Below are 26,434 nucleotides of genomic sequence, written 5' to 3'. Positions count from 1 at the left end.
AGTATATTTAAATGTTATATTTACACTATACTGTAGTCCATTAAGTGTTACTACTGTTATATCTTAAAAAACACTTAATTAAAAATACTTTTTTGCTAAAAAATGAGAATGATTATCAGAGCCTTCAGTAAGTCATAATATATATTATTTTGATAAGATTATTTGAAAGAAAGAGGGAGAGACATCTTTCATCCTCTGGTTCTCTTCACAACTGGCTGCAACAGCCATGGCTAGGCAGTCCAGGCAGAAGCCAGGAGTCAGGAACTCAGTCCAGGTCTCCCACCTAGGTGCAGGGCCCCAAGCACTTGTGCCATCTTCTGCTTTCCCAAGTGCACTAGCAGAGAGCTGGATTTGAAGCAGAGCAGTAAAAGCTTGAACCAGTGCTCATATGGGATGTCAGCACTATAGGCTTTGGGTTAACCCACTATACCACAACACCAGCTGCAAGCCAGTGGACTTTTTGCTGATGGAGGTCTTGCTGTAATGTTGATTGCTGCTGACTGATCACGATAGTGTTTGATGAAGATTGGGATGACTGTGGCAATTTCTTAAAATAAGGCAATAATTAAATTTGCTGCATCAATTGACTTTTCTTCTCCATAGCATGCTATGCTATTTGACAGCATTTTACTCACAGAATTTCTTTCAAAATTAGAGTTAATCCTCTCAAATTTTGTGGCTGCTTTATTAAGTTTAATATTCTAAATCCTGTGTTGTCATTTCATTACTCTTCAACAGCATCTTCCCAGGGGTAGATTCCATCTCAAGAAACCATGTTCTTTGTCCATCCATAAGAAAAAAACATTCCTTGAAGTTTGTTTTTTTTTTTAATTATTTATTTGAGAGGTAGAGTTACAGAGAGGGAAAGACAGAGAGAAAGATCTTCTATCCACTGGTTCACTCCCTAGATGGCCACAATGGCTGGAACTGGGCTGATCTGAAGCCAGGAGACAGGAGCTTCTTCTGGGTCTCCCATGTGGGTGCAAGGGCCCAAGTACTTAGGCCATTTTTTATTGCTTTCCCAGGCCATAGCAGAAAGCTGGATGAGAAGAGAAGAAGCCGGACACGAACTGGTACCCATATAGGATGCTGGTGCTACAGACGAAAGCTTAGCCATCTGTGCCGCAGTGCCAGTCCCCATCTTAAAGTTAATTGCATCAGTTCATTTACATTTTCAGGCTCAACTTCTATTCTGTTTGCTGTTTCTACCACATCTGTGGTTACTTGCTCCACTGAAATCTTTTTATTTTATTTTTATTTTTTTGACGGGCAGAGTGGACAGTGAGAGAGAGACACACAGAGAGAAAGGTCTTCCTTCTGCCGTTGGTTCACCCTCCAATGGCTGCCGCGGCCGGCGCACCGCGCTGATCCGAAGCCAGGAGCCAGGTGCTTCTCCTGGTCTCCCATGGGGTGCAGGGCCCAAGCACTTGGGCCATCCTCCACTGCACTCCCGGGCCACAGCAGAGAGCTGGCCTGGAAGAGGGGCAACCAGGACAGAATCCGGCACCCCGACCGGGACTAGAACCTGGTGTGCCGGCGCTGCTAGGCAGAGGATTAGCCTGTTGAGCCATGGCGCCGGCCTCCACTGAAATCTTGAACCTGTCAAAGTCATTCACGAAGGTTGAAATCAACTTCTCCCACATTCCTATTAATATTTATTTTTAACATTCTATGAATGTTTTTAATAGTATCTAAAATGGCTAATCCATTCCAGAAGATTTTCAATACTTTGTCCAGTTCTCTCTGTTGAATCACTATCTATAGCAGCTGTAGTCTTATGAAATGCAGTTCTTTGGGCCGACGCTGTGGTGCAGTAGGTTAATCCTCCGCCTATGGCACCGGCATCCCATGTGGGTGCCGGTTCGAGTCCCAGCTGCTCCTCTTCTGATTTGGCTCTCTGCTATAGCCTGGAAGGGCAGTGGAAGATGGCCCAAGTCCTTGGGCCCCTGCACTCACATGGGAGACCAGGAGGAAGCACCTGGCTCCTGGCTTTGGATTGGCACAGCTCTGGCTGTTGCGGCCACTTGGGGGAATGAAGCAATGGAAGGAAGACCTTTCTGTCTCTCCCTCTCACTGTCTGTGGCTGTCTCAAATAAATAAATAAAATCTTTTAAAAAATGCAATTCTTAAATATTAAGACTTAAAAGTTGAAATTACTTCTTAGTCCATGCTCTTCAGAATGAATGTTGTGTTAATAGACATGAAAACAGCATTAATATCACGTATCTCTCTCTCTCTCTTTTTTTGTGTTTTGGAAAGTTAGAGTTATTTAGAGAGAGAAAGAGAGAGAGAGAGCTCTTCTGTCTGCTGGTTCACTCCCTAGATGGCTGCAGTGGCTGGAACTGGGTGGCCTGTCTGAAGCCAGGAGCCAGGAGCTTCCTCTGGGTCTCCCATGTAGGTGTAGGGGCCCAAACACTGCTTTGGGGACTCCAACCAGTACCCATATGGGATACAGGTGCTGCAGGTGGCTGCTTTACGCATAATGCCACAGCACACAGAGCACAGGCATCCCAGCACACTATTATAATTTTAAAAAATCTCATATTCTCATTGTTCACTGTGAGTGTGTAAAACAGCAGTTGACTTTGGTATACTGGCCTTGTATCTTACAACCTCGATAAACTCAATTATTAGCGCCAGGAAATTTTGGCAACTTCTTTGGCTTTTTTTTTTTTTTTTTAACATAGACAATCACATTATCAGTGAATAAAGATTTATTTCTTTCTGATTTGTATGTCTTTTGTTTCTTTTTCTTGCCTCATACTAGATAGGACTTTGAGAAGAGTGTTAAAAGGAGTGGTAAGAGGGCCCCTATGGCGTAGTAGGCTAAGCCTCCACCTGTGCTGCTGGCATCCCATGTGGGCACCGATTCTTGTCCTGACTGCCACTCTTCTGGTCCAAGTCCTTGGGCCCCTGCACCTGCGTGGTTTCCCAGAAGCTCCTGGCTCCTGGCTTTGGATCAGCACAGCTCTGGCTGTTGCTGCCGTTTTGGGAGTGAACCAGCGGATGGGAGACCTTACTCTCCGTCTCTCCCTCTCTCTCTAACTCTGCCTCTAAAATAAATCTTAAAAAGAAAAAAAAAAAAAAAGGGGGGGGGAGTGCTGAGAGAGGAGATTCCTGCCTTGTCCCTGATCATATTAAAAGTATGTCAGCTATAGGGGTTTTTGTATACTTTTTGTTTTAAGGAAGTTCCCTTCTACTCTAGATTTTTTGGAGATTTTTATCATGAGTTAATGTTAACTTTATCTTTTTTTATCTGTATAGGTTTTAGATCAATTAGGTTAGGCCATTTAAAATGTCAGTTGATTTTATATCTCAGTAATTAAATAGAGTTAATCTTCATTTTTCATAAAAAATTAACATATTACATGAGTTTTTTTTTTAATTTCTTTTTTTTTTTTGACAGAGTGGATAGTGAGAGAGAGAGAGACAGAGAGAAAGGTCTTCCTTTTTGCCATTGGTTCACCCTCCAATGGCCGCTGCGGCTGGCTCATCGTGCTGATCCGAAGCCAGGAGCCAGGTGCTTCTCCTGGTCTCCCATGCGGGTGCAGGGCCCAAGCACTTGGGCCATCCTCCACTGCCTTCCCGGGCCATAACAGAGAGCCGGCCTGGAAGAGGGGCAACCGGGATAGAATCTGGTGCCCCGACCGGGACTAGAACCCGGTGTGCCGGCGCCGCAAGGCGGAGGATTAGCCTGTTAAGCCACGGCGCCGGCCAAATTTCATCATTAAATAGGAAAGTAAGTAAAGGCAAATTATAATTTAAAATAGCATTTTATTTATTTCTGTATAACAAAACAATGAAAAATACTTATACTTCAAAACTTTCTTTAAGGGTGAAAATGAAGTTTTCTACTACTATTAAAATGATTTAAGAATATAGTGAAAGGGCCAGCATTGTGGCAAAGCAGATAAAACTGTTGCCTCTGGCGCCAGCATCCCATATGGGTGCTAGTTCAAGACTCAGCTGCTCCACTTCCCATCCAGCTCCCTTCTAATGGCCTAGGAAAGGCAGCAGAAGATGGCCTAGGTGTTTGGGTTCCTGCCACCCATGTGGGGTACTTGGTAAAGTTCTTGGCTTCAGACTGGCCCATTCCTGGTGGTTGTAGCGATCTGGGGAGTGAACCAGCAGATGGAAAATCTCTCTCTGTCTTTCCCTCTCTCATGCTGTAACTCTGACTTTCAAATAAACTAATACATCTTAAGAAAAAAAATGCGTAGTGAAGACAATTGTATAAGGGAATCTGCAGAAAGTTTGTGGAAATGCACAGTATGTTTTAATTCCTTTTTCCCGCAAATTTTGAATTAATATATAATTTACATCAGTTGAGAATTACCCAATTTGTACAGATTTGTTTTTATGTAAAAGACCTTTGCATAGCATTAGGAATTCCATGAGAAAAAGTAGAGTATTTAAAAATATGGTTTCCTATAATTTTAAAAAACCATCTAGTAGCACATCCTTATTGAGATTTAAAGATTAGTTTCTCAAGGTAGGCTTTTGGTGCAGTGGTCAAGATGCCATCTGGAATGCCCACAACTCTTCTAAGCTCCTGAGTTTGAGGCCAGGCTGTGCTTCCAGGTCCAGCTTCCTGCTCACGTGCACTCTGGGAGGCAGTGGGTGATAGCTCAAGTAGCCGGATGCCTGCCACCCACAGAGGAGACATGCACTGAGTTTTAAGATCCTGGCTTCAGCTGGCCCAATCTGGCTCTTATAGATACCTGGGGGAGTGAACTAGCAGGTGGAAGATATGTTTCTGTGTGTGTCTCTCTCTCTTCCAAATAAATAAATTTCAGAAGATCAAAAAAAAGGGAGATTAGTTTCTCAAGTATGCTGGAGGATGATGGATACAGAATAACCTATGCCAGGACCATGGAGCACACTCCTGCTTAGCTTGCTTCGTAAATGGGCCGAAGGTTAAACTATCAGTCCATTTCTCACTGTCTACACAACAGTGACTTTCTTTGTGTTTCTTCACTTGTTAAAGCAATACAGCAAGTGTTATTGAGAGGTAAAACAAAGCAAGTCTTATATCAGACACTGATGGCTTTCTACAAGTTGAAATGTGATGTTATTGGATGTTTCAAAGAGTGTATTGATGTGTGTTTTCAAGGAAGCCACTGTTCCAGAGTGAACTATATTGCAGATCAGATCAGCACTGTACATCACTGATGTTCAGGTAAATAAAAATAAATTTGTGTCTAGTGGTCCATTTTAGAGAGTGATGCTGTGAACCAGTGGCAGGGAGTTGGGGAGCGGTGATTGGGTTAAAATAAACTAAAAAAAAAAAAAAAAAAAAAGTAAGCCATAGTTTTTTTTCCTTAGCAAGTTAATAAGCGTGGATCTAATTATAACATAAACTGGAAACTAGTTAATTTTGATATAGAATGCTTTCAGAGGCATGAAATGCTGTTCAGAATTTACCCTGTAGAAGCCACAGAGTGTTCTCAGCATCCATGCAGAATAGGTTTTGAACAGCTGCATGGAGCACACAGAAGTCATGATTCTTGCCTCTGTGAACTAACTTGAATAAAGTCTTTCATCTAAAGATTTCACTGTTTGTCTATTCCACGAATCTCTCATGTCATCTCTAAAGGGCTCATTCAGTTTAATACAGATCAGCTTTGTGACTTAGAGCTCTAGAAATTGCCATGCTAATTTATAATGCAGAAAAAAGTTAACAAAGTAATTCACATTTTTAAAAAGAACTAGGTGAAATTCTCTCTAAAATTTTGTCTTTTGCAAAAAAGACTGATAATAACTGGAATTCTAGCTCAAATTTAACTAGTTATGAACTGTGTGTCAATCTTGGTTTTATTTCTCTGTGGTTGTAACAAGTCCTGCCAGAATTAAGAGAAATAAATGTATAAAGGTGCTTGTTAATTTCATTCATTCAGTACTGGAATATATTTAAAGTTCTTTGTATCAGTCCTACCCATATGAGGCTTATATCCTATCCTTTGTTCTGTGTGAAGTATTCTGCAAACACTTTAGCAGTGATTACATTGAAAAAAGTCACTATCATATAAAATACATGTTTTATTTGTTAAGAAAATATTAGTTGATTCTTTTGTTTACTTGTATCACATTTTACTACTTATTTGACAGTAATCCATGTGTTGTCTGGCATTTTATGTTGTATATTTTTTATTCTTCTCTACAAATGAGTTATTTGAATTCAATGATCTTGACTTATTTATTGGAACCTTCACAAAAATTAATGTATAGTACTTTCTAAGTGCAGAATGAACTTCTGTTACTATTGTTTCATAGCTTGGAATATCCACACATGTTTATTAAAGTGGCAATGGCCAAATTTGAATAAGGAACTTATTTATTATATTTAAACCACTTGGTCATAATCTCAGAAATCTGGTACTTTTTTTAATCTATTGAGTATATGAAAATTGTGAACCAGCGAAGTGTTGATCTAACTTCTAACTCAGGATGGCAAAAACACATAAGATCAAAATTCTACACTAGATGGCCGGCGCCGCGGCTCACTAGGCTAATCCTCCGCCTTGCGGCGCCGGCACACCAGGTTCTAGTCCCGGTCGGGGCACCGATCCTGTCCCGGTTGCCCCTCTTCCAGGCCAGCTCTCTGCTGTGGCCAGGGAGTGCAGTGGAGGATGGCCCAAGTCCTTGGGCCCTGCACCCCATGGGAGATCAGGAGAAGCACCTGGCTCCTGCCATCGGATCAGCGTGGTGTGCCGGCCGCAGTGCGCCTACCGCGGTGGCCATTGGAGGGTGAACCAACGGCAAAAAGGAAGACCTTTCTCTCTGTCTCTCTCTCTCTCACTGTCCACTCTGCCTGTCAAAAAAAAAAAATTTAAAAAAAATTAAAAAAAATTAGAAGTGTTTTCATCTGAAGTGACTTTTGCCATGGTATTATTTTAAAAGAGAAGACCAGAGCTGATGTGATGTAGGAGGTAAAGCTGCTGCCTGCAGTACCGGCATCATGTATGGACACTGGTTCAAGTCCTGTCTGCTCCACTTCTGATCCAACTCTCTGCTGTAGCCTGGGAAAGCAATAGAAGATGGCTTAAGTATTTGTGCCCCTGTACCCGCATCAGAGACCTGGCTAAAGCTCCAGGCTGCTGACTTTGGATCAGCCCAGCTCTGGCTGTTGTGGCCGTCTGGGGAGTGAACCAGAGGATGAAGGACCTTTCTCTTGGTCTTTCCCTTTCTCTGTGGTTCTACTTCAAATAAATGAATAAGTTCTTAACAATAACAAAAAAAATTGCTAGAGGGATTGGCATTGTTGCATGATGGATAAAGCCTCCTCTGTGATGCCTTCATCCCATAGGGGTGCCCATTTGAGTCCCAGCTGTTGCTCCACTTTTTTTTTTTTTTTTAAAGGAAAGATACATTTGCATCTCCTCCACTTTGCTCTGTAAATCATTTTATTTATTAAATTTTTAAAAAATATTTATTTATTTATTTGAAAGGCAGAGTTACAGAGAAGCAGAGGCAGAAAGAGATCTTCCATCTACTGGTTCACTCCTCAAATGGCCACAATGGCTGGACTTGGGCAGTCTGAAGCCAGAAGCCAGGAACTTCTTCTGGGTCTCCAACAGGGGTGCAGGGGCCCAAGCACTTGGGCCACCTTTTACTGCTCTCCCAGGCCATAGCAGAGAGCTGGATTGAAAGTGGAGAAGTTGAGTCTTGAACTGGCGCCCATATGGTATGCCAGGGCTGCAGGTGGCAGCTTTACTTGCTATACCACAGTGCCAGACCCTGCACCACTTCTGATCCATCTCCCTGATAAGGTACCTGGGAAAAGCAGCGGAAGGTGAACCAAGTCCTTGGGCTCCTGCACCTGCCTGGGAAACCAGGAAGAAGCTCCAGGCTCCTGGCTTCGGGATTGGCCCAGCTCTGGCCGTTGTGGCCATTTGGGGAGTGAACCAGCAGGTGGAAGATTCTCTCTCTCTCTCTCTTTCCCTTTCTGACTCTGCATTTCAAATAAAGAAATCTTTTTTTGAAAATTACTAGAATGGAGCAGTATCAAATTTTATTTATGAATTTTACACATCAGTGTATATTATGTCTGCTCCAAATTGAATATTTTTCCCTCTTTGTGTATGAAAGTTTGGCTGCTGGGAATCAGAATGCAGTGCGTGCCATAGCTAGGGAGTAGTGGAAGACGGAGCTGTCAGGCTGTGTAGTCAGAGCTCTGTGCAAGACAGACAGTTATGCTCCTGTTACTGTGCTGGAGGTAGTTTGTGTTTATGGCAAGTCAAGTAGTTTAGTGACGTGAAGTGCGTACCAATTTTGATATAATGTTTTCTGAACCTTATACTGACCTGCTTCCTAAAAATAGAGACAAGAGAGGATTGTACCTGAAGGTAGGTGCTAGAGTTCTACTATTTATCACTGTTCTTATGCATTAAATTTGCACTTGGAAAAATGGGACTGTCTATATATTTTAAGGAACAGAGCTCCCTTTATTTATTTTAGAAAACATGTATATGTTTGTTCTAACAGGGTATGCAGAAGCTGGCTAGTCAGTACCTGAAGAGAGATTGGCCTGGAATAAAAGCTGATGATCGGAATGACTACAGGTAACTCATTAAGTCGTTTTTGCCCATGTTCATTAAAAATAGCTTTACTAAAAACCATTTCACATTATCAATAATGTAGCATTCCAGATTTTAAAAGAATTTCTTTCCTTTGCCCATGTTTTTAGATGTAATTTCAAAATTACAAAAAAGTTTAATATTCCTTAACATATGTGGAGACCCTATATAAAAAGGTCATTTTCATGGTTTAAGTCAAGTTTATATTTGTTTAATTAATATTCACATATGGAATTTAAAGAAGGTAGGGGACAATAGAACACAAATTCATTTCTTATTGACCTATAATGAAATGTATTACTCTGACAAATAATGAAAAAAATGTTCTTTCACGATCATTCATTCTTCATTTAAAATAAATTTTAAACACAGCTGGTGCTGTGGCATAGTAGGTAAAGCTGCCAGCTGTAGGGCCAGCATCCCATATGGGCACCGGTTCGAGTCCCGGCTGCTCCACTTCTGATCCAGCTCTCTGCTATGGGCTGGGAAAGCAGTAGAAGATGGCCCAAGTCCTTGGGCCCCTGCACCCGCGTGGGAGACCCTGAGGAAGCTCCTAGCTCCTGGCTTCAGATTGGCACAGTTCCGGCTGTTGCAGCCATCTGGGGAGTGAACCAGTGGATGGAAGACCTTTCTCTCTCTCTCTCTCTCTGCCTCTTCTTCTTTTTCTGTGTAACTCTGCCTTTCAATTTTTTTTTTTAACTTGAAAGGGGATTTTTTTTTAAACTAAGGGTCAAAAAGAGCTTCCTTCATAGCACTGTACTTATTTTAGCATAGTACTTATTTTAGAACTATGAGAGAGAGAGAGAGAGAGAGAGAGAAAGAGAGAAACTGTGTGTACAAGTATACCTCTAAGTTTCATGGAAAATGGAATTTAAAAATAAATTTTTTTTGATGCAGAAAATTTTGAAATTCATGCATAGTTATTTGTAATATTCATTTTCCATTGTTATTTTGGAAGATCCATCATATAACCAGAATATCCAGAAGTTAGCCAGTTAATATCCCACATATGAATTTTAAATTGGAAGGGGAGAGGGAGCGGGAAAGGGGAGGGTTGTGGGTGGGAGGGAAGTTTTGGGGAGGGGGGAAGCCATTGTAACCCATAAGCTGTACTTTGGAAATTTATATTAATTAAATAAAAGATTAATAATAATAATAAAAAAAGAAGATTGATGACAGTGGAATACAAAATCTGTCCTTGTTGACTTGTGGATATCTCAAAAGTGTAATCTTTTTTTAGAATTTGTTGTCTTTTGAGGTTAATTTGGAAGAATTTATTGCTTTATTTTTTTGTGCTCAGCACTGTCTTTACTGTTGGAGGATGCATAAGTCAGAGTCCTCACAGCTTGCAGCCTGGTTGCAATTATGACTAATACCCATGAAACAATAGCAGAGAATCCAGGGAAATTAAGAATTCAGTATTGGGTGTATAGTTTGGAGTCTAAATATGAAAGCAAGCTGCTGAATTTTCAGTGAAAACTGGCATCATCAGAGACTCTCTTAAGAATATGGCAATTGCCAGCGCCGCTGCTTAATAGGCTAATCCTCTGTCTTGCGGTGCCGGCACCACAGGTTCTAGTCCCGGTCGGGGCACCGGATTCTGTCCTGGTTGCCCCTCTTCCAGGCCAGCTCTCTGCTATGGCCAGGGAGCGCAGTGGAGGATGGCTCAAGTTCTTGGGCCCTGCACCCGCATGGGAGACCAGGATAAGCTCCTGCCTTCGGATCAGCGCGCTGGCCGCGGCGGCCATTGGAGGATGAACCAACGGCAAAAGGAAGACCTTTCTCTCTATCTCTCTCTCTCACTGTCCACTCTGCCTGTCTAAAAATAAAAAAAATTAAATTAAAAAAAAAAAAAGTGGCAATGATGGTGCCGGCGCTGTGGTGCAGTGGGTTAATTCTCTGCCTACGGCACTGGCATCCCATATGGGCACAGGGTTCTAGTCCTGGCTGCCTCTCTTCCAATCCAGCTCTCTGCTGTGGCCTGGGATAGCAGTGGAGGATGGCCCAAGTGCTTGGGCCCCTGCACCCACGTGGGAGACCAGGAAGAAACACCTGGCTCCTGGCTTCGGATCAGTGCAGCTCCGGCTGTTGTGGCCATTTGGGGAGTGAACCAGCAGAAGGAAGACCTTTCTCTCTGTCTCTGCCTCTCACTGTCTGTGGCTCTACTTCTCAGATAAATAAATGAAATCTTAAAAAAAAAAAAAAAAAAAAAAGAATGTGGCAATGAGGCTACAAAACTAGAAGATAAAAAAACCTAATAATTCTTCACAGTGGCAGGCTTTAACACTGGGGGTAGCATAATAGCTATAAATATTAAAATAGTGTAATTTCATTATAGAATATTAAAGCAAAACAGGAAATAAAAATAGAGATTTTTCTTTTTTGGTTAAGATTTATTTATTTATTAGAAAAGAGAGGGAGAGACAGAGATCTTCTCTCTGCTGTTTGGCCCTCCAAATGGCCACAATAGCTAGATCTGAGCCAGGTCCAAGTCAGGAGCCTGGAACCAGGAACTCCATCCTGGTCTCCCATGTGGGTGACAGGGACTCAATCACTTGGGCTGTCTTTCACTGCCTTCCCTGGGCACATTAACAAGAAGCTGGATTGGAAGTGGGACAGTTGAGACTCAAACTGGTTTTCCAGTATGGGATGCCTGCATTGCAAGTGGTGGCTTAACCTAATGTACCACAGCACTCGCTCTGACTATATCTTCTTATTGCCATTTTGGTATCTATAGTTCAGCCATGGGAGAAAAGAAAAGAGATGAAGTTCTCAGCAAAAGACAAGAAAGACAAGTAGAATAAAATCCTCAAGGTGAGAGGGAGCATGAGACATTAGGTATTAGCTGGTTTGAGGAAATCAACCTGTCGAAGGAAGAGATTTTGGGAGGAGGGGACAAAGAAGGACTGTGACTTAAAAATAAGCTATATTTCAAGTTTGTTTAAAATTCTGTATTTGGCAGTGGAAATGCCTTCATGCTTTGTTTCCAGACTGCTTTTTAATCAGGACGACACTTGAAAGATTTTATTGTGCCTCTAAAGGGTGTATTTGGGGGCTAGGTCCTTTTTTGAACGCCGGATAATAAAAATTTCAGATTAATACATTATAGGCATAAATCATGTAGCTTTCACATTCAAGTATATTTTCACAAAAAAAGTTTATGTTCCTCCTTATTTGGTACCTGAAGAATGACAGGAATTAGTTTTTAACAAAGACAGGGTTTTTTTTTCCCTCACCATTGTATTAGTTTTAATACAGACCTGATATGGTCTGAGTCATTTATCTTTTCTAGTAGAAAAACAGTGACTTAAAGATCAGAACACTTTCATACCAAATAACTTAAGTAGATTAGAATTTATGGTTTACTTGAAAATCAGTGTTTATAGGTATGTTCTCTTTTAAGAATGTATCTCTATTCTTGTAGCCTTGTGTTTCATTCTGTTTCAATAACCCTAAATTGATTTTTTACAAGTACGTTTTCTAATGGGTTTTTTACTTAGGGAATGAACTTTGTTAACAGCTGTTAATGTTTCTTATGGAAGAGAAGATAGTACGAATAGAAAATGTTTTTTGAAGTAAAATTTTGTGTGATGTACAGAAGAAACTTTAATTACGTGAGGTAGGTTTTCCTGAATTATACTGGTAGCTCTTTACTTCTGTGGTAAAGAAGTTACAGTAAAACTCCTTTGTTGCCTGATTCAGTGTACTTTTTTTTTTTTTATGGTTTTCTAATACGTATGTCCTGTCGGGATTGTATTGCTTTAGGCCAAAGGCATAGCAGAAACTTAGAGAACAAACTTAAATACTGTATAATCTGAATAAGAGATTGTAATCTTGGGAACAGATAGGTTAGTATGTGCGCAGACTTGGGAAATAGTAGAGGCATAATACTGTAACAAAAGTCACATCTTTAAGTTTATCTTTTGATTATTCTCCTGGCATGTTAGCCAATTTTCCTACTGTAATGGACAGATCGGTCCACTTAATAGAAATAATAGTAGTGTATATGGAGAACTTGCTGTTTGCCAGGCACTGTGCTGAGCAGTTACACAGATAAACCATTAATTCCACAGAACAGCCTTGTGAGGAATGAATAAAATCTGCATAAAGTGCTAATGTAGTACACATTTCATTATGAAGAATGACTAGAATATACCCAAGTCAATATTGTGATCAGATGAATGATTACTTAAATCCTATATTTTAGTTTACAGTGCTTAGAGACACTCCTTAGGAAACGCTACTTAGTATCAGTGTGGTGTTTTGGTTTTTTAAAATATACAGAATTGATAATTTCTGCTTACAGTATAATATTTAATATTTGAAACTGCAGTTTCCAGAGTAAGTGTAGTAATAACAAACAGGCATTTAGTTTTATTTTTTTGACTTTGGGAAAAAATAATTTATTAAACTTCCCATATCTTGTGTGATCTAATTACAAAGCCCATCATCGTCTTTGCTATTAAGCCATTTACTGACAAAATCCTACACAGCACTGCACAGCTCTTTGCTTTCTACCTGTAGGACTTGTTTATCTTAGTTAATAGAGCCTATTAACCTAGTTACTAAATTTTCACATTGACATTTTTGTGTATTCTATTACCATACATGAAATGGAAACATATATTATGCCCAGTGCTTCTGTAGAACTCAGTAAATACTGCTATTACTTTAAATCAATAATTAAACATTCTATTTGCTCAGCAAAAGTGTTACTCTGTGACTAAAATACCCCATGCCATCATATTTAATGCTTTCTGACATGACATTGGGAATTTGAGGAAATTACCAAATGTAGAGTTGTGTAAAAATTATAGAGAGATGTAACTATTTGTGTTAACTGCATTTGGTACGAAGCAGTGACAGCTAGCATATTACTTCTGCTACAGGTGTTATTTGTATAATGAGTTACCTTTTTATTTATGAAAATAAAAGCAATTTTACTTAAGAAAAAATTCTGTATTAGGGTTGCAAAAGAAATAGGATAAAAGTGGTAGACTTCCAGGCTAGCTTTCAAAATTTAATTCTAAAAAGTATTTTAGCCAACATTTACTAAATATTTAGTGTATGCAGGATACTATGCTATCATCTCCCATGATTATAAAAAAAACCTTGTAAAATAATTATCCTCATCTTTTTTTTTTTTTAATAAAGATTTATTTATTTATTTATTTGAAAGTCCAAGTTATACAGAGAGAGACGGAGAGGCAGAGAGAGAGAAAGGTCTTCCATCCGCTGGTTCACTCCCCAGTTGGCCACAGTGGCCAGGCTGTGCTGATCCTAAGCCACGAGCCAGGAGCTTCTTCTGGGTCTCCCATGCGGGTACAGGGGCCCAAGGACCTGGGCCACCCTCCACTGTTTTCCCAGGCCATAGCATAGAGCTGAATGGGAAGTGGAGCAGCCGGGACTCGAACCGGCGCCCATATGGGATGCCGGCACTGCAGGCGGCAGCTTTACCGCTACACCAAAGCACTGGCCCCAGTTATCCTCATTTTATGTATGTAGGTGATATTCCTGCCGTAAAGTCACACAGTTATATGAACATGCTCACTCATTATTTCTTTATTTGTGAGCTAAATATGAACTATCTGCTGCATGCTAACTGTTAAAGTAGACTTCAGATTAGAGACTGGAAGACGTGGTGTCCGTCCTCTGGAGTCCTGTAAGCAGTTGCTGCAGTTTGCAGGGGTGGAGATGCAGCAGGGTCACAGAGGAAAACCTAGGCTTACGGAGCTGAGCCCCGAAGAATGTGCCAGAGTTTGGTAAAAGGGATTCTAAGTAGAATGATACTTCAAAGGCATGGAACATGAGAAAATGGGAATTTTAGGTCCCAGCAAGCGGTTCAGTATGGCTAGTGTGAAGTATGTGGGTTGGAGTACAAAGACTTGGAGAATATGTGAATTGACACCATACAGGATTTTGCATATCATAATATAGTGTCTGTCTTTATTTGGAACACACTGGAGGCACTGGAGAGTGTTTACAGGAGGAATGACATGATCAGTTTGAAGGTTAGAGGGGCATGGGGAAGAATTCAGAAAGGATAAAGCTGCAGGAGTACCTCATTATCTCTTACTTGAACCATGGCAATTAGAGGTCAGGTTGTAGGGGAGATTTCAGAGATATTTAGGAATCTAAAGGCAGAATTTTGTTTTTTGAATTTGTTAAATTTATTCTATAACAAAGTTATATCTAAAATAGCTCTTGGAGCTCAGGAGGCACTTGACAAATATTTACTGACTGACTGACTGACTGACTGAGGTAGGAGAAGCAAAAGGAATTATACAGTGATTCTTGGGCTTTTTAATTTATGTGACTGAGTGGAAGGTGGTGCCATTGTGAAAAAAGACAATAGAAAGATCAGGACAGGGGCTGGTGCTGTGGCGCAGCAGGTTAAAGCCCTGGCCTGAAGCACCAGCATCCCATATGGGCACTGGTTCGAGTCCCAGCTGCTCCACTTCCTATCTAGCTCTCTGCTATGGCCCAAGTCCTTGGGGCCCTGCACCCATGTGGGAGACCTGGAAGAAGCTCTTGGCTCCTGGCTTTGGATTGGCACAGCTCCAGCTGTTGCAGCCATCTGGGGAGTGAACCAGCAGATGGAAGACCTCTCTCTCTGCCTCTCCTTCTCTCTCTGTAACTCTGACTTTCAAATAAATAAATAAATCTTTAAAAAAAAAAAAAAAAAAGCTCAGGACAGAAGGTGAGAATGAAAATACCATATTGTTTTGTTTGTTTATTCAGAATTTATTTTAGTTTTAGTCATTTTAAATTTCACAGTTAGTTTTTTTTTGGTATTTCTATTTGTATTAGTAACTTAAAAATATTTACCCAGGTAGTCCATCCTCATCCTATTTCCCAAGCTTTTTCCATTCCCATTAATGCTCCTCTTGAGTATTGCTATAAAAAATGTGTGATCTTTTTTGTTCTTTGTGATTCATACATAATTATATATAGTTTTGCTGTTTTTAACAAAGCTGGAATTATTGTGTATGTGTGTATGTTTCTGTAATACCACACATTTAGCTTAACGAATCTGTTTTAGACAGCCTTTCACATAAGTATCTTCATTCCTATATTTAAAATATTTATTTATATATTTGAAAGGCAGAGTTACACAGAGAGAGAGAGAGAGAGATCTTTCCTCTGCTGGTTCGCTCCCCAAACGGCCTCTACGACCATGACTGGGACAGGCCGAAGCCAGGAGCTTCATCTGGACCTCCCACATGGGTGAAGGGGCCCAAGGACTTGGCCCATCCACGGCTGCTTTCCTGGGCACATTAGCAGGGAGCTGAATCAGAAGTGAAGCAGCTGTTACTCAAACTGGCACCCAAATGGGTTGCCAGGACTGCAGGCAGCAGCTTTACCAGCTATACCACAACACTCACCCCATTCATTCTTTTTTAATGGCTGCTTTAGTGCTGTGGTATGGATGAACTATAGTTTTTTTTTTTTAATTTATTTATTCAGAAGGCAGAGCAACACATAGAGATCTTCCACCTTTGATTCATTTTCCAAATGGCCCCGAAAGCCAGATCTGAGCCAGGCTGCAGCTGGGAGCCTGGATCTTCCTCCTGGTCTCCCACATGGGTGGCAGGGGCCCAAGTACTTGGGCTATCGTCAGGTGCCTTTCCAGGTCCATTAGCAGGAAGCAGAATTAGGAGCAGGACAGCCTACATTTGAACAGAGCACTCTGATATAGGATACTCGAGTCTTAAGCAGTGGTTAACCCACTGTGCTATCACCCTGGCCCAGTGAACTATAGTTCTGTTATATATTTCCCCTTGATAGTTACCTAGTTTATTACTATTACAAATAATGCTACAATAAACACCTCTTGTATGTACATAGGTATCCCTTTGCGTACTGTCAAAGTTTATCTGTAGAGTAAATTCTTAAATGGGGGGATGCTGGGCCCAAGGGTTTACACATTCAAAATGTTGATGTTCAAATTGTCCTCTGTGGCCGGTGCCGCGGCTCACTAGGCTAATCCTCCGCCTTGCGGCGCCGGCACACCGGGTTCTAGTCCCCGTCGGGGCACCGATCCTGTCCCGGTTGCCCCTCTTCCAGGCCAGCTCTCTGCTGTGGCCAGGGAGTGCAGTGGAGGATGGCCCAAGTGCTTGGGCCCTGCACCCCATGGGAGACCAGGAGAAGCACCTGGCTCCTGCCATCGGATCAGCGCGGTGCGCCGGCCGCAGCGCACCTACCGCGGCGGCCATTGGAGGGTGAACCAACGGCAAAAGGAAGACCTTTCTCTCTGTCTCTCTCTCTCACTGTCCACTCTGCCTGTCAAAAATAAATAAATAAATAAATAAATAAATAAATAAATCTAAAAAAATAAAAATAAAAACAAATTGTCCTCTGTGAGTTCTGTTACTGTATTTTATATTTCTTCCAATGTGTTTTAAAATTACCTCTTATTATTTTGTACCAAGAGAGTGCATTTTTAATTGTTTGCCCTTCTGATAATATAGACACCATCTAATGCCATTTAAACCATTCTGTTTACCTGGAAACTAGATGTCTGTAATAGTACTTTCTCTGGAACTTTTTAAAGAGAAAAAACCTTTGAGGACAACTTTTCAGTGCTTTCTATGTAAAGGTCTCTGGAAGCTCCCTCAGCTCTCTATTGATTCTTCTAAGCAATGTTATCTATATCCCCATTTTAAAATGTTGTCTATACGTTGTTGGTGATCATATATTTTTATTAACTTTTCAACACAGAAAATGAAAGTCAGCTGTCTTCAACTCCAGCTTATTTCTAGATCTCATCATCTCTATTTGGAATATTAAGTAGCTGCTTCTCTGCTTGTGATCCATCCCTTCATAATTCCTTTTGCTACAATGCCATAAACTATCTTTGTGTCCCTGTGAAATAAGCTATCACACCCCTTTTTGAAAATCTGGCCGGCGCCGTGGCTCAACAGGCTAATCCTCCACCTTGTGACGCCGGCACACCGGGTTCTAGTCCCGGTCGGGGCACCAGATTCTATCCCGGTTGCCCCTCTTCCAGGCCGGCTCTCTGCTATGGCCCGGGAAGGCAGTGGAGGATGGCCCAAGTGCTTGGGCCCTGCACCCGCATGGGAGACCAGGAGAAGCACCTGGCTCCTGGCTTCGGATCAGCATGATGCGCCGGCCGCAGCGGCCATTGGAGGGTGAACCAATGGCAAAAAGGAAGACCTTTCTCTCTGTCTCTCTCTCTCACTATCCACTCTGTCAAAAAAAAAAAAAAAAAAGAAAAGAAAAGAAAAGAAAATCTATTGTTTCTCCTTATCAATAGGTTGAAATTTAAATTTCTTTTTATGACTTCGAGAACCATGAAGAAACATAACCCCAAGTTACTTTCTCTCTTCGTCTCTGGCCATTTCTCCCTCTTTCATGCTTGGGCACCTTAGCTGCAGTGGTGGTGCAGTTCTTGTCACAGCTCAGCTGGACTGAAATAATCTTCCCTTCCTTTGCTTCTTTTACCTAGATATGGACTATGCTCTTTTTTTTTTTTTTAAACCACCAAGAACAATACACAAGCATTAAAACATACTTTTTCCTTGTTACCAGTAACCAAATAAATTAACCTCAGATTATTGCATTTTCTTGAGTCTTCTTGAGAAGGTTGCTAGTAGGAAGCTGTATTTCTAGGAAACATGTAAAATTTTGTTTGCAATTTTTTTTTTTTACTTTAATTGTAGCTTTGTATGCAGTTGTAATAGACAATATAGGGCCATGAATTTAGCACAGCAGTTAAAGACACCAGTTACAGTGCCCACATTCCATGTTGGATTACCTGGGTTTGATACCTGGCTCTGGCTCCTGGTTCCAGCTTCCTACTAATTCAGACACTAGAAGACAACAGTGATGGTTCAAATAACTGAGTCCCTACCACACCTTCTTGGGAGAGCTGGATTGAGTTCCCATTTCTGGCTTCGGCCCAGACCAGTCCTGGCCATTGAAGGCATTTGGGTAGTGAACCAGTAGATGGGAGTGTATCTATCTGTCTCTCTCTCCCCCCATCTTTCCTTTTCTTTCTCTCTCTCTCTCTCTCTCTGCTTTGCAAATAAATTTTTAGAAAAAGAAATAATAAAAAGAAGTACTCTGAAATTCTTTACGCTTTTCCTCCTGTTGTAACAGCTTTCATGACTGCTGTCCTATGACATAGGAGATTGATATTGATGTGGTCCACCAATCTCATTCAGAATTCATTGCTTTTGTATGCACTCATTTTGTGTTTATGTATGTGTGTGCCTGTTAGGTTACTCCGTGAGTAGATTTGTAGATCACCACATAGTCAAGATGAATTTGTTAGTTTGTTTCTTTTTTAAAAAAATACTTATTTATTTGAAAGACAGAGTTAGAGAGAAGCAGAGAGAGAGAGAGGCCAGGAGCCAGGAGCCAGGAGCCAGGAGCCAAGAGCTTCTTCTGGGTCTCCCATGTGAGTATGGGGGCCCAGGTACTTGGGCTGACTTCCGCTGCTTTCCCAGGCCACAGTAGAGAGCTGGATTGGAAGTGGAGCAGCCAGGACATGAACCAGCACCCATATGGGATGCTGGCACTGCAGGTGGTAGCTTTACCTGCTATGCCACAGTGCTGGTCCCTAGTTTGTTTCTTAATAAGAGACGTTTTCTGGTAACGTTTTCTCTATTTTGCAGTATATTATCCATTAATGAAATAGTATCATGATCTTAGGTTGGTGTAGATGAATATTTTTGTGTTTTATTAGTTGTGATTTCATTAATATGGTAAATATTAGTTTTTTTTTTATTTGAAGTTGTAAGGTACATATATTTTAGCTTGGAAAATAAGTTAGTTTAACAAGAAAGACGAAAATAATGGTATAGAATGAGACAAAAATCATGTAGGATATAAAAGACTTTAGACATAGAAATCTTGGTATACCCTTATCAGAGTGAAGAGACTCTTCTTTATTTTTTACATTGTTACTGAGACCAAAAGCAATCTATGTCAGCTGAAGCACAGAGGTTTGGGAGCCAGAGAAATCTCGGTTTGAACTTGGGCTCCAACATTCCCTCCTCCTAGAGTTAAGTACATGTGAAGTAGCTGCTAGGCCTGGGCCATGTCAAAGCTAGGAGCCTGGCACTCCATCTGGGTATCTCAGATGGACAGAAGTGGCCCAGGTATTTGGGCCATCTTCTGCTGCTTCCCCAGGTGCATAAGCAGGGAACTGGATTGGAAGTAGAGCGATGGGTTCTTGAACCAGCTCTTGTGTGGGATGCTGGCATTGTATGCAGTGGCTTAATCATTACACCCTGATGCTAGCCCCTGCTCTAGCCTGTTCTAAGTGCTTAGGATACTACAGTGAATTTAAAAAAAAAAAAAGCCTCTGCTCCAAGGAGCATATATTTTCATGAAAGAAGACAAATAATAAACAAGTGACTAAATAAACATATATGAATTTTGGTGATAAGGACAGTATGCATAATAAGAACATGGTTGCTAAGGAGTAGTGGCACTGCAGTTACTGTACTGTGCAGAGCACAGACATAGGGCAATAGGAGCAGAAGCAGAGTGGTCAGTTATCAGACTGTTGCAATAAACAAAGCAAAAGATGATGGTGGCCCAAGCAGGGTGGTTGAAAGGAGGAGATAAACTTCCTGAGTTTTTTTATACTCTGTGAGCCTAGCCAATGGGATTTCTTGATGAAACAGATGTGAAATATGAGGAAAAAAGGAGGAATCAGTGAATCTGGGGTTTTTGTTTTTGTTTTTGTTTTTGTTTTTTGCTTGTGCAGTTAGCAGATTTGTGTAGCTGTCAATATGATGGAATAGATTCCTACAACAGAATTTAGAAAAATAAAAAATTTGTTTTTATACACATTAGGCCTACTAAATATCCAAAGTGAATATGGTAAATTGGCAGGTGTGGACTAGGGAAGATGTCTGGGGAGGATAAAAGTTCAAGAATAGTCAGCATATTGGTAGGTTATAATAATGTAGAGAGAGGGGCAAAGGTAATGAGGATGTGCGTATGGGAGTGGTTGTAATGAAAGACCATGAAGTCTAGGCTGTATAAGGAGCTGAGAAGGGAGTTGATAAGAGGGGTGAGAGACAGTTGAAAGAGGGTATGATCAAATGAATTATGGGTTTTTATAGGAGTTAATCCTGGTTGCAATCAGAATCCTGAAGGTAGTGAGTGGAATCAGTAGGTTTTTGTCACAGATGAGACAACTGAAATTGGGCCAAAAGCAGAAAGATGGTTAATGGTAATGGCAAAGTCCAAGTTGCAACCTTCAGGTTGTTATTTTCTCATTGAATAGCCTTACAAAAATTCACAGCCTCTTTTGGGCCTCTATAAACTGGGGACAGTAGTAATCTTACAGAGTTGTGCTAAGGATGAAATAATGCCATAAGGGGAGCTGGCATCGTTACACAGCAGGTTAAGCCACTGCTTGGGATGTCTGCATCCCGATTGGAGTGCTGGTTCATGTCCCAGCCACTCCACTTTTAATGAAGCTCCTTGCTGATGTGCTTGGGAAGCAGCAGGTGATGGCTCAAGTGCTTAAGTTCCTGCCACCCATGTAGTTGACCCAGATGGAGTTCCTGGCTCCTGGCTTCAGCTTGGCGCAGTCCTGGCTGTTGCAGCGATTTGAGGAGTAAACTGGTGGATGTTAGATTCCTGCATGTGTTTGTCAGTCTGTCTGTCTCTGTCATACTGGCTTTCAAATAAATAAATATTTTTTTAAAAAGATGATATAAATGTAAAATATGTAGCACTGTGCCTTTAAAAGAATTTCCTTTAGTTCTTTTATGATTTTAAGCCTCATTTCCTAGCTTGAGCAGAGTATCATATACATGCTTGATACTTTTCCTTCAAAATTGATTCATATAAAATAACATTTTAAAGATTTATTTATTTATTTTAAAGATTATTTACTTGAAAGACAGAGTTACAGAGAGATGTAGAGCCAGAGAGAGAGAGGTCTTCCATCCGCTTGTTCATTCCCCAGATGACCAGGACAGCCGGAGCTGAGCTGATCTGAAGCTAGGAGCCAGGAACTTCCTCTGGGTCCCCAGTGTGAGTGCAGCAGCCTAAGGACTTGGGCCATTTTCTACTGCTTTGCCGGGCCATAGCAGAAAACTGGATTGCAAGTGGAGCAGCCAGGACTTGAACCACTTCCCATATGGGATGCCAGCACCACAGGCTGGGGCATTAACCCACTGTGCCACAGTGCTGGCCCCAAATAAAATTTTTGTTTAAATTCAATCTAAGACATGGTTATTTTTACTCAGAGAAAAAAAAAAAAAAAAAAAAACACTGCTACTTTGGAACTAGCACTTTATATTAGCAAGAATTCTTATTTCTGCTGCAATTCTGGTACTATTACTATTTATTCATTTGGAAGAATTTGTGTGCCAAGAATTTTTACATCATTTGCATTTGACGGTTAAAATAGCCCTGTGAGGTACATGCTGTAGCTAATTCTGTTATTTCCCCATTTGCCAGTTGAGGAAATGAAAGTATAGTGGTGTGTACTACATATGAATATATTGAATACATATGAATATCTTGGTTAAACTAGAACTTGAACACAAGTTTTCTGTTAACTAATTTCTGTGCTTTTTATGGTACCTCATTGTTTGGGATATGTTTGCCTGCTATAAATCTGCTATTTTCTTTCTTTTTTTTTTTTAAAGATTTATTTATTTATTTGAAAGTGAGAGGAGAGGCAGAGAAAGAGAGAGAGACGTCTTCCATCCGGTGGTTCACTCCCCAATTGGCCACAACGGCCAGAGCTATGCCGATCCGAAGCCAGGAGCCAGGAGCTTCCTCTGGGTCTCCCCCGCGGGTGCAGAAGCCCAAACACTTGAGCCATCTTCCACTGCTTTCCCAGGCCATAGCAGAGAGCCAGATCAGAAATAGAGCAGCCGGGTCTTGAACCGGCACCCATATGAGATGCCGGCACTTCAGGCTAGGGCTTTAATTTGTTGTGCCACAGCACTAGCCCTTATTTGCTATTTTCTAAAGTTCTCTCTCTAAACTCTGTAATGGAAAGATTTCTCTTTTATGGTTAAATCTCATAATTTATATATTCATCCAATACATATTTTTGTAATCATTCTGTATTTGCTAGGCTGTAGGAATCTGTGTTAGTCAGCTTTTCCTAACCATAAAAAAATACCTGAAGTGGCTAACTTTATAAAGAGAAAAGGTTTAGTTCACAGTTTTAGAGGTGGAAGGTCTGAATAGCATGGTGCTGGCTCAGGTGAGGGCCCATGGTAAATGGCAGGAGTGTGAGAGGAAGAAATCACATCTCAGAACAGGAAGCCTCAGAGACTCCAGGGCCAAGGTTAGGCTTTTATAGCAACTTATTCTCAGTAGGACTTCTGTTTTAATCCCTTTGGAGGGCAGTAGCCTCAGTGACCTAAGGACCTCTTACTAAGCCCCACCTTTTAAAGGTTTACCCCGTGTCTACATGCTACATTCAAGACAGGCCTCCAACACACAGATCCTGGGGAGAAAAACCAGAGCAGAATACAGTAGTTAGCAAGACATATGAAGATAGCCAAAAACGTTTGTGGAAAATGGTATTAAAAGTTAGTGTGATACTTTGTGAAGTCCCTCATATTCTGTCTTTGTGGAGTGTTCACTGCAGTAGTGTTGTTAACTAAACAATTACATAAGCATATTCATGGTGGTCGGCATTGTGGCACCCCTAGTTAAGCCGCTGCCTGTGCCACCAGCATCCCATAAGTGCCAGTTTGAGTCCCAGCTGCCCCACTTCTGATCCAACTCCCTGCTGATGTGCCTGGGAGAGCAATGCAAGATGGCCACAAGTGTATTATAAGTTCATTGCTTGTCCTGTGCTGAGGCCATGGGCAACAACTCAGTTTTGCTGTTATTCACCCTATCCACACTTTTATGCTGACAGTTTTGGCTGGCATAGCACATTGAATCTTTCCAAAGTGGTGGTAGTACATCTTTGCCTAAATAAATGTCTATTTCCTTTTAAATTGATTTGGTATATTACACGAACTAATCCATTAGACTCCTTCATTAAAAATTGTAGTTCATCAAGTTTTTTAGCTCTAAATACTATGAGGGGACCCAGGGAATTTTTCTTTTTCTTGTTTACATCTGTTGCCCCATAAGTACATTTTCTGTAGCTATGGTCTCATACATTGCTATAGTAAAACTCAGTGTGATCATCAGAGGGGAAATCTCAGGAGATGAAAATTGTAACTTATAATTTATCAAAATTTCACTCCATCCTATTTTAAAAAACAAAATATCAGCTATTGTTATGTTATAAGATAGGCTTATAATAGTGTAAGAGCATACTAGAATTGGCTGAGGCATTTAGCAATGTAGGAACGAAGATTTAAAAAGGAAGTTGGCTAGATAAAGCAAAGGGTAAGTAACTGCTGAGCACATGTATCAGCACAGGTGGTAGGACTTGCCTGGAATGACTGCGAAGTGCATAGTGTGGTGCTGGCTAAGCATTGTTAAAACAGAGAGACAGATGTAGAGCAATAGTACTATAGATATCCTTTTTTTGTCAGGCAAGATAGATTTCTCAAGCACATGAGCAATTGTTCATGATAGATTTTTTTTTTAATATGAGCGATAATATGTAGTTGAAAGAGTGGTACCCAATCTTCATTGAAAAAAAAAATTTTTTTTTTTGGACAGGCAGAGTGGATAGTGAGAGAGAGACAGAGAGAAAGGTCTTCCTTTTGCCGTTGGTTCACCCTCCAATGGCCGCTGCGGCCGGCGCGCTACGCTGATCCGAAGCCAGGAGCCAGGTGTTTCTCCTGGTCTCCCATAGGGTGCAGGGCCCAAGCACTTGGGTCATCCTCCACTGCACTCCCGGACCACAGCAGAGAGCTGGCCTGGAAGAGGGGCAACCGGGACAGAATCCGGTGCCCCGACTGAGACTAGAACCCGGTGTGCTGGCGCCACAAGATGGAGGATTAGCCTGTTGAGCCGCGGCACAGCCTTCATTGAATCTTGATGCTGACATGTTCTTATATGACCTTGGGTGATTCTCTAAATCTCTCTGAGCCTCACTTACCTCAGCTGTAAAATTACAGAAATACCTTCGTTAAGTAGTAAAATTTTGTATTCATAATGATAGCCCTGTAACAATGAAAGACCTGGAGAATCTAAATTATTCACTGATTTTTATGTATACTTTCATATATTAACTTTGTCTTGAATTTTATTGCATGTATCCCTTTATGATTAAGAAGCTCCCTACTGCTAAATAGGAAGGACTAGAGTGTATGCTCTGCCTCCTTTTTCGTGTGCTGTAGTGTCGACTGTAAGCCAATATAGTTACATTTGCACTCAAAAGAAGACAGTCATTCTGTTTATCAGTGCTCTCCAGTGAGCAAAGGCTTAGCCAACTTTTTCTTCCTTTTCCTTGCCTAATAATCTTTCATCTTTCTTTGAATTTAGGAGCATGTATCCTGTTTGGAAATCTTTTCTCGAGGGAACAATGCAGGTAGCCCAGTCTCGGATCAATATATGTGAAAACTATAAAAACTTCATTTCTGAACCTGCAAGAACAGTGAGAAGCTTAAAAGAACAGCAACTAAAAAGGGTATTGTTTCTATATCTGTTCTTTTTCTGTGTGTATTTTAATATCTCAGTGCTATATTTATAATCTGCAAGATGATACTAAATTGCATTTTGTACTTTGAGCTTTCGTATATGGTCACAAACATTTTTGGTTGATATTTTCTGAGTATTTCTTGACATTAACAAGTTCCCTTTAACCACTGTATTTCATTATCCAATAAAGATTAATGTAATTTGAATCTATGGAAATTAAAGTATATTAAACATTTCTTCAGAATACCACTTTTAAGTATAAATGAAGTAAATAGATTTACTTAGTTAGACACTGTTGGTACAGTTTATTAAAATATTTAAAATCGTACATTAAAATAGTTAAGTATTATTAATCTAAGTCTTTAAAAATTTTTATCAGTTTCAAGTTAAGCCATTTTTTGTAATGTAAAGGAAATTGACACATTTTGACCAAATATACTAGTGAAATTATTATTTTTTATTTATTTGACAGATAGAGTTAGACAGTGAGAGAGAGAGAGACAGAGAGAAAGGTCTTCATTCCATTAAGTTCACTCCCCAAATGGCCGCTATGGCCGAAGCCAGGAGCCAGGTGCTTCCTCCTGGTCTCCCATGCAGGTTCAGGGGCCCAAGCACTTTGACCATCCTCCACTGCCTTCCTGGGCCACAGCAGAGAGCTGGACTGGAAGAGGAGCAACTGGGACTAGAACCCGGTGCCCATAGGGGATGCCGGCATCGCAGGCAGGGAATTAACCAAGTGAGCCATGGCACCGGCCCCAGTAAAATTATTTTTTTAAAAAATCAAGTGTACTATAAAATTTCATATATAGTTTACACGTGAGCATTTTCAAATAGGCTTATTTCTTTGATTTTACAAATTGAATATTCATAGGTAAATGTTATTGTTTAATTTGATGTTTATGAAAAGTTAGCTGTTGAAAATAACTGATTGAGTTGTATCTGTTTTGGAAATAGAGTTATAAAACTGGAGATTATCATGATGTCTAATAGTAATTAAAATTTTCTTGTGGAGGTATTAATACTTCAGAAAATATAAAAGTAATTATTTAAAGAATTAGTATTTCAGAAATCATTCACTGTTATCATTTGAATTTTTAGAAATGCATTTACAGAAACTTAAAGACCAAATCTTTCCTTTTTGCTAAAGATGATTTTAATAGCATAAAATCAATATGTCAAATATATATGTGTGTGTGTCTAAAATTATAATCTTACTGTACTCAATATCAGTTGGTTTCAATGATTTATATAAGAATGGCTTTTCTTTTAAAGAATGGCTGTGTTTTATCTTTGCA

The 26,434-nt window shown here is 40.6% G+C and overlaps 1 protein-coding gene across 2 annotated transcripts in view; it reads left to right on the top strand.

Moving 5' to 3' along the window:
* FCHSD2 (FCH and double SH3 domains 2) overlaps window positions 1–26,434 on the top strand; it is a 292,425-nt gene that overhangs the window by 111,886 nt on the left and 154,105 nt on the right. For both annotated transcript variants that reach the window (XM_062196673.1, XM_062196672.1), the window contains exons 4-5: window positions 8,485–8,561; window positions 24,984–25,128. In XM_062196673.1, the coding sequence (XP_062052657.1) occupies window positions 8,485–8,561; window positions 24,984–25,128 (222 nt within the window). The remainder of the gene's footprint in view (window positions 1–8,484; window positions 8,562–24,983; window positions 25,129–26,434) is intronic.

The sequence above is a fragment of the Lepus europaeus genome, chromosome 7 (assembly GCF_033115175.1).
Source record: "Lepus europaeus isolate LE1 chromosome 7, mLepTim1.pri, whole genome shotgun sequence".
NCBI lineage: Eukaryota > Metazoa > Chordata > Mammalia > Lagomorpha > Leporidae > Lepus > Lepus europaeus.
Note: the sequence above shows the minus strand (reverse complement) of the source record. Positions and strands in the feature narration are given on the sequence as shown.